At 42.7% G+C, this 15,887-nt stretch overlaps 1 protein-coding gene across 1 annotated transcript in view; it reads right to left on the bottom strand.

Moving 5' to 3' along the window:
• The window catches only part of ARHGAP21 (Rho GTPase activating protein 21), a 93,297-nt gene extending 78,378 nt beyond the window's left edge, over positions 1–14,919 (bottom strand). Inside the window, exon 1 of the mRNA XM_087712609.1 lies at positions 14,075–14,919. Within this exon, the coding sequence (XP_087568735.1) occupies positions 14,075–14,146 (72 nt within the window). The 5' untranslated portion in view covers positions 14,147–14,919. The remainder of the gene's footprint in view (positions 1–14,074) is intronic.
• Between the last annotated feature and the right edge of the window lie 968 nt (positions 14,920–15,887).

Genomic DNA, 15,887 nt, shown 5'->3' with positions numbered 1-15,887 from the left:
TTCTGGTCCGTGTGGGTGCTACTTGAACCTTGGTCACTTGGGAGATGCCCAATTTGCTCTCTGACCCGAGACACTGGCTCAGCTTGGCTGCGGCCAATGCGGTTGCTCTCACTGCCTCCACGGCCTGCCTGCTGCTCTTGCAGAGCCTTGCACAGCAGAGTTAAATTTGGTGTGCTTCACAATGGAGGAGATGGTGTTCCCTCCATTACAATGTGGAGCATCTGCTGCAGCTGGGCCGGGCCAGGGAAGAGAGTAAGTCATACATCTTCCCAAACACCTGCAAGATCAGGTAGCACCAACATGGGCCAGAAGAAGCGCCCGTAAGACCTAGCAAGTACAGGGATGCTTCGATCCTGCTCAGGAATATGGAGGGAGTCTCCATCCCCCACCGTCACACTTACCTTCTCAGGCCAGGCAAAGACTGACTGGGAGGGGAGAGCGAGGGGTGGGGCCAACTAGTGGTGGGTTCAGCCGACAGGGAGCCACAGCGGGGGGATGAAAACAGCTTCATTTATCTGGGAATCTGAAATGACTCTGATTTAAACCTTATGGTAAAAAGCACCCAAAGAAGAAAGAACAACAGCAGCAAAAACAAAATACCCACTCACCTGTTTTTGGAAATGATTCAAAAGGGAACACACACACACACACACACCACACAAACACGAGAAGAGAGGGAGAGAGATGAGAGACACACACAGAGAGCGATGAGAGAGACAAAGAGACAGAGAAAGATGAGAGAGAGAGAGATGGAGAGGGAGAAAGAGAGGGAGGGGGAGAGAGGGAGGGAGGGAGGGGGAGAGAGAGAGATCTGTTTCCCACAGAAAAGAAAACACCAGGAGCCACAAACCTGCGTGGCTGGGGAGGGGCCATGTGACTGGGTGGGAGTGATGTTGAGTTGGCCTGCCCATCCAGATATTATGGCTCCCGGTATTTTCTTTTCTGTGGGAAATGGGTCCAAATAGCTCTGAGTGTTTAAGGTAGCAGACCCCTGATCTAGCCAGTCAACCTACCACATGGGGTTGCTATTGTGAAGAAAACAAGAGAGAGCAGTATTAGTTATACTTGCTGCCTTGAATTATACATAAAAGATGGGGAAAATATTGTTTATACAAACAATTTATTAATATTGTCGTAGACTTCAGATACAAGTATATCCTATGTATAGCAAGTCTGATTTATCATTATCCAGAAAGCTGTCAGTATTCGCAGTATACTTGCTAGAAATTCATCTAAAATGACATACCAATCCCATTTAGTGTTTAATATTCAAACTGAGGGGGCATGGTGGCCTAGTGGTTAAGATGCTAGGTTTGTAGACTGGAAGGTCAGCAGTTTGAGACGCAAGCACCACGGGGTGAGCTCCCGTTCTTGCTCCAGTTCCTGCCAACCTAGCAGTTTGAAAGCATGTAAAAGCAAGTGTATTAAATAGGTACCATTTTGGTGGGATGGTAACAGGGTTCTGGGCACTTTGGCATATAGTCATGCCAGCCACATGACAACAGAAGTGCCTTCGGAAATGGAGATGAGACAGGAAATCTTTACATTATTATTATTGTTGTTATTGTTGTTGTTGTTACTGTTATTATTCAAACAGAAAGCCAATTGTTAATCCTTGCCTCTGCAGATTTGCTGTTTCAGTATTAATTAAGCATCATTCAAAACAAACTTGAACTTTCTTCACATGTAAAATTATATCTGCACCTTGAGTGAAACGCACTACAAAAAGAAATGCCATACTTCTGAAATTTATCAAAGTGATGAGCAAATTAAGGCAACTAAGGCTAAAGCTTAAAGTTTCAATACACATCAGAGAACTAGCCTTTTGCTGAAATTGAGTAGCATTTTAATTTATACAGAATTACTAAAACGTGTTCACAGTGGCCTCTGCAAGAAACCATAAGTGATGTCAAACTTGGGGGTGCATCATCATACAGATGGCACTATCACATATTTGTATTGCTATATATGATGCAAGAACATAAATTACAATGTTTGTGTGATTATTTAATGTGGTTTTTTTTCTTCATCTGCCTCCTAGTGCTCTTGCTGTGTGGATAGGCATGCGCACTCAGAATAGAAAGGCATCAGGAGCAGTTCAAAATGACAGATGGTTTGGCAACTTTTTTCAGTGAGTGCAAAATTTAAAAAAAATCTAACTATGTTACTGAGAAACTAAAAAAAATGTTAATTAACCCAAAATTGGCCTTTTAAGGACAAAATACTAAGTCATGAATTAACATAAATCCTACCATTCTGTCGTGTGCAGTCTCAAGGAAGAATATGAAATCTTTATTTCAATTTCCAAGTTATGCAGATTTTTTTGTTATGCCTGAACCTAATTCTCTTTAGTTTACAAGTCAATGCTAGTATATTCTATCTGGAATCCCAAACAAAAGAACCTTCAATTTCCAAGATGCTGCCATTCAAACTGATCACAATGCCTGAAATGCCACTCAACACATGCTCAAATTGCAGTAAACAAGTTTCATTATAGATAAGAGAATCACAGAGTTGGAAGGTATCTTGGGAGATTTCATACCCTTCTCAAGCAGAAAACCCTATACCAAACTGAAAACTTTTCTTATATTTTATTTATAGTGGGCCATTCCAAGATCGTGAATATTTTCTTAGGGAACCTCACCCAATATATGTGAACCGTACTGCAGTACAGTTTCAATTTGTAAGAATACTTCTATATTTTCTGGATATAATTTGTCCACTCACATTTAGTCCATAATTATATTTAGTGAATATTCAAGAGTATCTATGATTTCTTTGAGTTAAACAGTAAGGAGTAATAGGTTGAATCCCATCAGTATATTATTTATGTAGGTAGTCTTCAATTTGTGGTTGATCGTTTAACAGCTGTTCAAAGTTACAGCAGCCCCCCCCCCTCCCCAAGAGCTACTCACAATCTGGTCCCAAAGTTCTGGCCACTCTAATGCCCCCATATTTGTTTTTATAACCAAATGCAGGATCACTGCAGCACCACCCACCTATCTTCCCACCCTCATAGGGTCCTTGAAAACATTTCCCTCCCTCATCAGCTCCCCGCTTGTGTTAGGCCTGATTCATTCCCCCACTAGGCCTCACATACTTCTCTTCACTTACCTGTTGAAGAGATACTAAGTTTTCTATAGCTCTGGAATGAGTTGCTTTGGCATAATTCCAGAATCATGCTGCACGGGCAAGGGACAAACTGCTCCTTTTTGCTGTGTTAACATGGCTTGCATTGTGCTACAGAAGCTTTTCAGCTTTCAGAAGCTTGCTGCAGCATGGAAAAACAAAAAGTTGTGGTTTGATGCTAATGCTTTTTTTTTTTTTTTACTGCAACAAAGGGAGTCGGAAATCAATGTTTCTTCTTTTCTTTTCCCCAGTTTTTCCTCACCCTTTTCTCTCCCTTTCTCCCCCCACTATGTCTTTCCATTTACTTTTATATTTTATTTTATAACCTAATAAAAATTTAAACTTTAGAAGTTTGCTGAAGCATTGTTCAGCCTAGTTAAAGTAGCAAAATGGAGCAATTTGTGTTGCGGCGGCTATTTTTCCTTGCTCACAAGCAGGTGGGACAAAACAGCAATTGCTTCCTGCTGGACAACCAGGGACAAACTGCTGCATTTTTCTGCCTTAACCAGTTGTGCAAGCCTGCAGATGTTTTCTGTAGTGTTCAGAAGCTCTCTACAACGCAGTGCAACCTCATTAAGGTAGCAAAATGAATTCATTTGTCCCAAGGCTGCATGGGGTAATTCTGGAAATAGGGGTGCAATTTAGCCAGTGGAAGCATAGCAGCTGCTTCTCAAGTTGCCCCAAGCCACTGAGGGACAAAGCAGGCCGTTACTTTGCTAACACAGTCGGCACAGCCTTTTAAGGCCCAGAAGTTTCTGAAAGACTATGCAGATTGCATTAACAAAGTAGAATGAGTTGTTTTGTCCCTCAGCACGCAACATTATTCTGGAAGCAGCCGCCATTTCTCCAACAGTCGAATTGCATTCTGGTAGCTGTAAATATCACTGCCGCTTTGGAATTGTGCCGCATGGCCCTATGTTGAAACGAGCAACTCCAGGACTCTGGAAGGCCTCGGAGCCTTTCAAAAGGTAAGCCAGAAGGGGGTTATTTGGTCTGGTGGAAATCAGGCCTGAGGCTTGGGGAGATCCAGTGGGAGTGGGAAAAGGCCTGTGGGTGAAGTGGGCAGAAAGCAGAGCACAGGATGTCTTGAGTGAGAAGCCCACGGACGACTGGTACAAGCGGGTCTGGGCCTGGATCAGGTCTCCCTGCCCTTGAGACACTCCATGCTCCACTTAATGACTTGCACGTTCTTTTAACGATTCACTGGAAAGAGCAGGGATGGGGGAGTCATTAAATGAAACATTTCACTTAACACCAATCATGACATACACCCGTAATGGGCAGGCTCCGCTACAATTGTATCTTGAGAATTACCTGTATTACCCACTCCAAAACACCAGATCATCTCATGTAAATGTTGACGATCCCTGGAGATAAGATGAATCCCTGTGGGCAGGGATGCTATATAATAGCTCTACAACACTATCTACATATAGTAGCCCCCACAATAGGATCTTCTGAATAAAGCCCAATGGGAAGAACCAATTCCATTATAAAATTGCATCTTAAGTCCCTAAAAATACTATTACTGATGGTTCTGAATTTTACTAGAGTCCCTTTTTTCCATATATGATAGGCACCACATCCCCGATTTAAATCATTTGAAATATCTTTCAGTTATTTTGGAAACTATGAAACTATCACTTTTTTATTAACTTTTCCAAAAACAGCTAAAACTGGCTTATAGTTAGATGTCCTGAATCAGGGAAGAAATTTTTAAGTGAAATCTTCTAGTCTGCTGTGGAGGTCAAAGAAAAAGTTAGCCACCAATTTTTCCACCTACCCTGTCCACATACTTGAGGTCAATAGGCTGAGAAAAAAAATCAAAGCAACAGGACAAGTGGTGGTTGAAGTTAAGTTTCTATATTCTCCCCTAACACTGGAGTCCACGCTAAGGCAAATATAATTAATTCTGCCCACATAGATTATTCTATATTCTATTCTCAAATATTTTGATGGACGTTATGTTTCAAATGTAACACATTAAAACTACACTGCATTATTCTATGTTGAGGGATCTGAAGCAGTAAAGTTGCTAAACAGTTTAGAACTGTTTACAGCTGTATTAAAAAATAACTGTGAAAGTGTTCAAAAAGTAACTTGCAAACAACCTTCACATTAACAAACTCCACAGGCCTGTAAGGCAAGCTGAAGTAAGATGATAAGCACAACCACAGTTTAACTTAGTGACAGCTTCACTTAATGAATGACTTGCCAGTAATTATGGTTACTAAACAAAATCTATTGTAATCACTTTCACTGTCCCTACTGCGGCACAATAAGAATTTAAGACTCTCCATAACATTTGCGCAGCATGCCTATTTATGAAATGATAAGGTAAAAGTAAACATTGATTTCAACATTCACTTTGTTTGACATGCCATCCTGAGGGTCTGAAATAAATATAACATTCCCTGCGAAGATGCCTCCTTGGATACGGAAGGCTTTTTTAGGAAAAGAAATGTTGACGAGGCTTGTGGACTTGTGGACATGATCAAATAATACTTTTTAATTATGGTGAACTTACCCTCAAACCCAAAGAGGAGCAGAAATTAAAAGGACTTCTCTGCCATTGGCTTACATATTTACAATTGAATGAAAGATTTAAATTAAGTGAACATTCAAAATTAAAAAGGATTGAAAAAAGTGGTTTATGATGGTTTTCACACTTATGATGGTTGCAGCATCCCCATGGCCACATAATCAAAATTCAGATGTTTGGCAACTGACTCACATGTCAATTGCAATATCCTGGGTTCATGTGATCACCTTATGTGACCTTCTGACAAGCAAAGTCAATGGGGAAGCTGGATTCACTTGACAAATTGTATTACTAACTTAAAAGCTGCAGTGATACACTTAACAACTGTGGCCAGAAAGGTCATAAAATGGGGCAAAGTTCATTTAACAAATGTTTCACTTAACAACATAAATGTTGGGCTCAATTGTGGTTGTTAAGTTGAAACTATTTTTATTATATGGTAATGATGAACATATTATTGCTAAGGTTTATAAATTGTTATTGAAATTGAATTTGGAGAATGAATATGTATGATTCAAAGGGAAAATAATTTTGGACATAATTTAATGGTTGAACAATGGGAAACATGTAAAGAAAGGATTCAAAATTCACATTAAATTATAATTTAAAATTTTTCTACTGTTGGTATGCAACACTAGATAAATTGTCAAAAATGCACAAAGCACCTTCAAATGAATGTTGGGAATGTAAATGTAAAGAAGAAAATTTTTATCATTTATAGTGTACTTGTGCTAAAGCAAAGAAATATTGGAATAGGATTCACATCTAGATTATTAAAGTGAATACAAAGTAAAACCAGAGACTTTTCTTTTAGGCTTAATGGACAAAGATCTTGAAAAAAAAGATTGGAACTTTAATGTTACATATGCTGATAACAGCAAGAATGTTCTATGCACAAAAGTGGAATGATATGTTAATTCCCACAATGGATGATTGGCTGCAAAGAGTTAGTAGAAATAACTAAATTGACTGGTCTAATTAAAGAAAAGGATACAATCAATTTTCTTTCTATTTGGAAATTGCTTCTGGATTTTGTGCTTGAGGTAGAAAAAATTTTTTTTTTGATTTTGGATTGGCTATTATAGAAATAGTATACCACATTTTTGGGAGTATAACCCTAACCCTAACCCAAAGACTGTGGAAATGTTGGTGCATCTTATACATCAAATACAGCCACTTTTGGCCTCTCAAAGCCCGCCCCTGCATCCCATTTTTGCGAAAATGGGCCGTTTTTAACAAAAATTGAGCCATTTTTGCCTTCCTCCAGCCCCCAGCAGCACTCTGCAGGCTTCAGCAGGGCCGAGGGAAGGCAAAAATGTCCCCACTTTTGTGAAAAACAGGTGAAAAACAAGCTGTTTTTTGCAAAAATGGAGGCATTTTTGCCTGCTCCCTGCAGCACTCTGCAGGCTTCAACAGGACTGAGGGAAGGTAAAAACACCTCAGTTTTTGTGGAAAATGATCTGTTTTTCCGTCCATTTTTCACAAAAACAGGGGCATTTTTGCCTTTCCTCAGCCCTGCTGAAACCTGCAGAGTGCTCCTGGGGGCCGGGGAGGACCAAACCTTTTTTTCTTACTTACCTCTTTGAAATATTGGTGTGTCTTATAGACCTGTGCGTCTTATAGTCTGAAAAATACAGTATATTATTTTGTAAAAGGAAAAACTTGAAGCTGTATGTTCTTACATTATTGTACTTCCCTCCAAAAAAGTTGGAAGTCAATGCATTTTCTTTTCCCTTGTACCCTATACTTTTTTCTCTTCTCTTTTTCTTCCCTTACTTTCCTATTATTTTTATTTTTCTTTGTGAATCAGTTTGTGCAAGGATGCTTCTTCCCCACTCCCTCCAAGCCCCTTTATGTTCCAGAGAGCAGCCAGCCAAAGACAGCATGACACACAAATATTACGGGAAAATCCTTAAGCACATTAACAAAATTATCTGGTTCCATTAAACACCACTTTAACCAGTACCTACACTGTTTTATACCAACACTGTTACACTGTTCTTATACCAACAATCTAAAATTGACCTAGGAAACTGGGTAACAATGACAACAGTCACACAGAGATCTACCATCTTAAGATGTTAGATATAGCATCTTAATATATTGTATATAAGTGTGTGTGTGTGTGTGTGTGTGTGTGTGTGTGTCTTTGTACTAATACCATAGCTCTCAGAGAGGGCTCTCATCTTTATGGTGAACTTGCCCAGTCAGGAGCAGCTGAGGACAAGAAATCCTGACTGCTCCTGACTGGGCAAGATTACCAAAAAGACCACCTTAGCTTGTTCAAAAAGAGATGTTATACAGCATCTTTACACCCAGATGGTACCTTTTCTGGACACCCCAAAATAGCATCATCCATCCAAAACTGGCAAACTGTCAGATGTCACATCTGTTCAAAAATATGAATTCTGTACAGATCAGAGTAAGTCCACCTCTCAAATTTTCATTCCTAATTTACCTATACCATGGATTAACCGGTTCCACCACAAAACCGCGATGCCTTATCCGTGCCGACATAAGTGCGGAGGGAAATCTGCGGCGTCCGAAGCGCTAAGAAAAACACGACCCTACCGCTGTGACAACAGCGTGGCGACAGAAGGGCGTTCTACATGCTTTGTTCTTTGCCTCCAAAGGTAGCCCTCCTCCTCCAGCTGACAGCGGCAGTGGGCACGGGGCAAAGCGGGCTGCCCAACGGCAGCAGCCCACGGGGAGGGTCCAGCTCAGCCACGGGGGGCAGCAGGAAACCCGCGGGGGGGCCAAGCAGGGCCGGCGGCGGCGGAGGATGCGGCAGCGACGGCGGTTGAGGCTCTCTCGGGGCCAGCGAAGCGGGCTTGCCCGGCGGAGGCAGGCCGCCCTCTTCTTCCTTAACGCCACCGCCGCCCGCCCTGCCTCTTCCTCTGGGGGAGGATGCGGCAGCGGCGGCGGCTGAGGCTCTCCCGTGGCCGGCGAAGCGGGCTTGCCTGGTGGCGGCGGCCGCCCGTCCAAGGAGATGTTGTTGAGGAAGAAGAAGGCGGCCTGCCTCCGCCGGCCCCGGGAGAGCCTCAGCCGCCGTTGCCGCATCCAACTCTGCCACCGGCGTCGGCGGCCCCACTCGGGCCCCCCGCGGGCTTCCTGCTGCCCCCCGCGGCTGAGCTGGACCCTTCCCGCGGGCTGCTGCTGCTGGGCAGCCCACTTTCAGTATTTCAGTATTTATTAATACTTATAGGCCGCCCTTTTCCCTGAGGGGACTCAGGGCGGCTTACATAAAATGAAGGGGGGGGGGGTATACAGACAATAGACACAAATAATACATAGAAGTAAAATAGTAAGCAACATTCATTCATCATTCGGGTGGGGACAGCCCGCTTTGCCCCGTGCCTGCTGCTGCTGTCAGCTGGAGGAGGAGGGCTACCTTTGGAGGCAAAGAATGAAGTCCTTCTGTCGCCGCGCTGTTGTCGTGGCGGTGATGACACGCGGTGATGACGTCGCGGCTTTAGCAACGCAGTTTAATCACCGCTATTTTGCGTAGCGCGGTTTTGTCGTGCCACGGGATTAACCTGGAGAGAACAGCTATAAAGGATTAACTCCATCCTATCATCTCACTCAGACAGGTCTTCAGGGTACATGTCACATTCATGCTTCATTTGGAAATAAATCCAGGATATAAGTTGGTTAACCAATAGTTGACCTGGGAACAAAGAATAAGGTTTTTAACCCTTTATCATTTTGACTTTTTTCAAGTTGCAGCTTAAATAAATAATTGGGACCAGCCTTGGTGAGGCTTTAGAAATACAAACTCACTCGAACGATTTTTTAATACTCACAAATTAGAAACAACCATGTTCAAGCTCATGTCCTCTGTATTCCCTATATTTCTCTATTAATAAGATTGCAATCTATTTATGAACATGTACCTTACTAAATCCAGAGAGAGAGCAAATTCCGAGTAAATACACATATGATCAATTTGAAAATCTTTAGCCTTGTGTATATGTTTGAGTATGTATGTTATACAGATATAAATCATTCACATACACACAAACACACACACGCATCTATATTAGAGTACAATATTGAAATGAAAAAGAATTAACACATAATTCCTCATACTGTAAGATGCATTCAACACTTGAATAAAAGACCCCATAGCGAGGTTCGAGGTTCGAGGTTCATTTTATTTATATGCCGCCCTATTCCCAGCGGGACTCAGGGCGGCGCACAAACCCAAGGAGGGGGGAGGGAAAAACACAAAAACTACAAAAAGAACAGGGCATTTAAAACAACCAACAGCCACCCAATTCGAGAGGGGAAGGGAACTCATCGACCCCAGGCCTGCTGACACAGCCAGGTTTTAACGGCTTTTCGGAAGGCCTGGAGAGAGGTGAGGGTCCGAATCTCTGCGGGTAGCTCGTTCCAAAGGGCCGGAGCCGCCACAGAGAAGGCCCTCCCCCGGGTAGTGGTCAGATGACATTGGCTAGTAGATGGAACCCGGAGGAGGGCTAATCTGTGTGATCTAATGGGTCTTTGGGAGGTAATTGGCAGCAAGGAAAGATTGAAGGCAAAGGAGGTCCAAAAGAAGAACATCATGGCTTCAAAATCTAAGAGACTGGTTTAGACAAAACTCAAAAGCACTTTTTTGTGTGGCTGTTGATAAAAATAGAGTCGCTAACATGATTGCCAACGTCCAATGATGGATATGGCACAATAAGAAGATAGCAATCCCTAAAGACATTCATAAATCATTCATTTGAAGCAACAATTCCTACAACAAAGGCAAAACTCCATGAATACAATTTGATTTTATTGTATCATTGATTTCTTAACAAATTGATAATAGATATTATTTCAAAAGTGCTATTATTTTGTTCAGGTGGACTACAATTCCTTTCTTAAAACTTATTCTCATCATATGCATCTTATTGCCTGCAATAATTACTATGGGATTGTGTTTGAAGGCAAGAATCACATATATAATAGTAAGCCATGAAGTTTAAACTTTATGACAGTTACATTCATAAATAAAATATTGTTGATCCATAATGTTTTAAGAAGCTGCCACACACTGAGCAGACTACATTATAGGACCATAATATTTGCATAACAATATTCAGATACATACATCTATATGCATCAATACTCAGAAGTACTTTTGTTCTATATATTTGATACATATAGATGTATGTGTATGTACACTACTTCTTTTGATATTGTGAACAGATGCCAAAAAAATTAAAATAAAATAAAATTAAAAACTACATAAGGGACAAAATCAATATTAGGAAAAATTAGACAGTCCTATTAATATTTTGCAATATAAATGAGCAATTTATATTAAACTAAAGGTTTATAATACAAAGTAAAGGCATGATTAAATTCTCATTTCATTTTAAGTTGGTTATGGCCAGTACAGTTATTTCTATTAGAAAACAGTTTATAATCAGCTTTTAAATATGTATGTAGCAACTGTTATCATTTTCAATATGTGGGAAAATGATAATATTTTCTTTTGGATCTTTCAAATCTGTTTTTTTTTTCTGTACAAACAAATCTCTAAACGAAAATATGTCTTTGTACAGTGAAAAGCAAACATATTTGCTACCTGTTCATATTCAACAAGTGACTCCAAGGAATAAAAGCAGCAAAACCATAGTGCCCTATTTGTTGAAACATATCATTATCATCAAAATAAAACCAGTTCAAGTATTATACTGCCTAATTATCAACTCATTGTTCATCAATAGAACAACTGCATAGTCTGAGAAGACCCCCGTTTTCCTTTCTCTAGCTGGAACTACTTATGATTCAGTATTCACTTCTAAAGGAGAAAACAAAACCAGAACCACAGTTAGTATCAATGAAAGAAAACAAAATTAAAACATATTATTTCAAATTATGCATTGAGTGTCTACTTCATAATTACTCTATCAGTATAAAGTTGCTAAAGTTAATTCATTCAAAATGCATTCCAAAAGCTCTATTTGTCATTTATGTTCATATATATCACCAAAACCATATATTCAAACATTATGTAAATTTTTAGAACTATCTGCACAGATCATTTCAGTTATTGTGGATGTCAATTATAGTTTTCTTCAGCTGTGCCTCAATTAAAATTTATAGTATATTCTAGTAAAAAAAAGTTACATTCCATCTCAAAGAGACTCCATTTTTAACTTTAGGTACAGAACGTGATTTCCTGAACCAAATATGGGACATTTTTTTAAAAAAAAAAGATGGTTATTTTTATCAAATACATCACGAGAAATATGATTATGGATTAAAAAAAATATTTTCCTTATTCTGAACAAATATTAAAAATAACGCTGCAAGATACAAATCTAATAAAGTTTGGTGGAAAGGTGTACCACTCTGTCAGTGCTTGGGCACATCAGTAGGGATTATTATTGTTAATAAAACAAACAATATATCAAGATAGAATATATTCATCTCTGTCCCCCAAATAAAATATAAGGACTGATATTCAGTTCCAAAAAGGACCCCAAAAAAGCATTCCATTAATTTCCATTAAACTTGAAGTTGCCTTTTAAAAAACAGAAGCTAGTTCCATTAATTGGTATCACTTTGCTTATTTTGTATGCCGCAACTGCAAGGGATTAATTATGGTTTACCATACTAATGATAGAAAGATTGTATAAATAGTGCCTGGTCCGCAACTTCTACTTAGTGGAAGAGTTATTGAGAAATAAAATCTAAGTCAAGCAGCCCTTTTCTCTCTCATTTCCTAATAATATTTTCGGACATAAATAGCATGAGGCTGGAGAATTAAGAATCTAATCCATTACCCCTTTGTAAAAAAAAAAAGGGGGGGGGAGTAAAAGCATTTGAAAGGCTAAGCCTTAAATATAAACAGTGACAGTTCCCCCCCCCCCCCGTAATAATTTTCTATGTAGCACTTACCCAGCCCAGGTATTATAGTGAAAGCAACTCTTTTTAAGAATGAGCTTACAATACCATAACACCGTTTGGCACTTTTACATTAAAGCACAAGGTAAACCAAGGACAAAACATTAGAAGGTGTTTTAAAGCTACCTTCCTAAACTAACTCGATATTTAAAAAGTGAAAATTACATTTCTCAAGAAGACATTCACAATAAATCAGCTCCACAGGCTTCCCTAATACACTAAAATAAATGCACACAATTCATAATCAAAGCTCAAAGCTTTACATGTGGGAGATAAAACGTTCATGCACCATATGCTTTCACACTCCGCATCCACAGAGACACCACACAATATTCTGGCATGCCAATCCAAAACACACTCCGGTGGCATTTCTAAGTAAAAAAAAAAGAATCACTTGTGATACTTACGGCTGGCAAAGATCTAATATTTCTATGTGCCACTAACAGGGATCCTGGGATTCAGGGTTGGAATCGTTGGCTTTCTAAGGACAAGCCTGCTAATTGGAAAGTGGCAATTCCACGGTTTTGCCCAAGAGAAATACACACCTTTTTCAATGTGAGATCCATGGACCAGCATCCCCAGCAGCAGAGCCGGGATGGTGGGTGGGAGAGAGAGCCCCGGGAAGCTGCTTGGAGCAGGCTCTCGTGAAAAAGAAGGGAAGGAAATATGTGTGTACTGTACACACACAGAGGCACCAGAGGGAGGGAAAAACAGAACAGTGTCATTCAAGGGCTTCACGAGAGAGAGTGAGGTGGGGGGGAGAGAGAGAAAAACCCCGGGGAAGACTGCACCGCCCCCTCTCTCCCTCCTATCAGATCAATGGGACAAAGAGAAAGGGGGGGGGGAAGAGGCAGAGAAAGGAAAGTCTGGGGGCTGCCTTTTCTAAAAGGGTTTCCCAGAGAGGGCGGGCGAAGGGCTGGAATCAGCCAGAGCTCCGTCCCTTTATCAACAAGGGGAGGTCCCGCTGTGGCATCCCCCCCCCCCCGCAAGCCCCAAAGGAGTAAACGGGGAGAGGCGACCGAGGAAAAAAGTAGAGCCGATCTCTCGCCCCGGGGCCTCCGCGTCCTGTCAGGACCAGGAACCCATCCAGCCTTCCGAAAGCAGGGAGGAAAGGGGAGCGGAGCCGCCTCGGCTAGAAACTTTTTCCCTTTTCCTTTTTCCCGCCCCTTTTCGCCGTCTTTCTCCCTCCCCGCCTCATTCGAGGGTCGGGCGGCCCGAGAGCAGCAACACACGCCGCTCCAACGACTCCGGGACGGGGAGGCAGGAAGCAGGCAGGCCCGCAGGGATGGGGCGGCCATTAAAGCCGCTCCAATCCGAGCCTTTCCCCGCGCGCGGCGGCTGCAACCGAACCGCCCCCGCCGTGGCTTCCCACATAAACACCGTGGTGGCGCTCGCCTCAACCTTTGCCCGCCGCCCCACAGCTGGGATCGGGTTCAGACTCCCCCCCACCCCAGACCGTCCCGCCGCCCGCCTTGCCTGCCTGCCCGCCCGGCGTCTTACCTGGCTGCATTTCTCGGGAACTTCGGGTGATCTTTTTCCCCAGAGTGGCCCCACTGCCCAACGGCTCGCCATTATTTCAGACTCCGGTTACAATGGAAGAAGGGGGAGGAAAAAAAAATCAACATGGGGTGTTTGTCTGTGTGTATGGGGATGGGTGGGTTTGTAGCGCGGCAAAAAACAGGCTCCCGAGGGAGGAAATGGGGCGGTAGGCAAAAGGAAAACACGGCTGTCCACATGCACCAAGGAAAAGGGGTGCAGCCACTCCCACCTGGAAGAAAAAAAGAGGGACAGCGCTCAAGCTGCAAAAAAGACCCGTCTCTGCCTTTTGGGGAAAAAGAGCAAAAGGGAAAAAATGTTTTTTAAAAGAGCGCTGTCCAGCACGCAAATTCTAAGCAAGCCTCGCCTTCACAATGGGGTCCGGGAGGAAAGGGATTCTTGTCCAAAAAGCCCTGCAAGGAAAAATAAAGGGGAGCGCAGAGAAAGAGCCTGCTGGACTTTCTCAACCGGTCGCCCCGGCGAGAAGAAAAAGGGAAAGAAAAAGAAATGGGAAGGGGATGTGTCAGTGGCCCGGGCAAAAGCCGCCGCCGCCGCCGCCGCCGCCGCCTGCTCCCGCTGCCGCCCGTCCCTTGTTAGGCTAATTGCATTGGCTCGTCATCTTCCTCTTCCTCCTCCTTTGCAAAGCCCGAGCGCAGGGACGAGAGGGCGGAGAGGAGCAGAGGCGCTTGCCGCTGCCTCCTTCGGGCGCGCACGCACGCATACACCCGTGTCTGAAGCATTGAGAAAAGTGGGGAGGAGGACACCCATATATACGAGTTGTCCAAGGACAGGGAAATAAATCAAGATTCCCGCCCCCTCCCCGTGACCGACATTTCCTTCTCAAGCGACGGAGGAGCGCAAGGTCCGGGCCAGGTTGGCGAGGGGACCGGATGCTCCTTTGGAGAAGCTCAGGAATTCGAAAACTTTTCTGCCCGATCCTGCCAGGCATGTGACACGGAAGTCTTGCCTACTGCATACGCTTTTGGCACACACTTTGAACCGGCCCAGGCCGATTGCAACCTGAAGCGGGGAGAGGGGTGGGGGGGAGCCATCGATCAGGGAAGGCTTCGCTCGCCTCCTTGAATCCAATCAGGGGTCCAAATTGCCCTTCTCAGGTATGCTACCCAGCGCGCAGCTCTGAGTCTTGCCGCCTTTCTACAAATGAGGGTTGCTTTTCGATGAGTCGTTCACCGCCGGTTAGCTTCAAAGTTTGAATCCCTTCCCGGGGAAAAATAGTGTAAATACCTCCACTCTTTCCAGCTGTGCAGCACCTTGGCAAAACTGCCTAACACCTCGCCTGACTACATTTTCCAAACGGAAGTCACCTCTCCCTGCCCGGGGGAGTCCTAACTCTGTTTTTAAATTCTATAAACGTGCCTCACAGCGAGTAAGCCTAAGGCTGCCAGGAAAGGGCACTTGTTTTTAACACGGAGGAAAAAGACAGGGATCAAAACTTCTTAATAAAGAAGAAATAAGCTACTGGTTTTATTTTACTTTTTTAAAAAAGTAAACAAAGCACTTACATTGCCCTGCTGCCCTAGGTAATTTGCAGGAATGCCAGCTGCACCCAGGTCTGCTCTAGCTGTCAGCCACGCAATAGGTGCTTTATGTGCTGCTGAAAGAGGGAAGTAGGGAGACAATATAAAATATATATATTTAAAAATATAAACCTATTTCCAACATAAAGCAACAATTTCTCTTCTGGGAGGAGAAAGACAGAAAACTGCAAGGCAAATTATATGCCCATCTATTGTTTGCCGGACACTACACACATTTT

The sequence above is a fragment of the Thamnophis sirtalis genome, unplaced genomic scaffold (assembly GCF_051295495.1).
Source record: "Thamnophis sirtalis isolate CommonGarterSnake01/CBP01778 unplaced genomic scaffold, rThaSir2_p1.2 scaffold_4, whole genome shotgun sequence".
NCBI lineage: Eukaryota > Metazoa > Chordata > Lepidosauria > Squamata > Natricidae > Thamnophis > Thamnophis sirtalis.
Note: the sequence above shows the minus strand (reverse complement) of the source record. Positions and strands in the feature narration are given on the sequence as shown.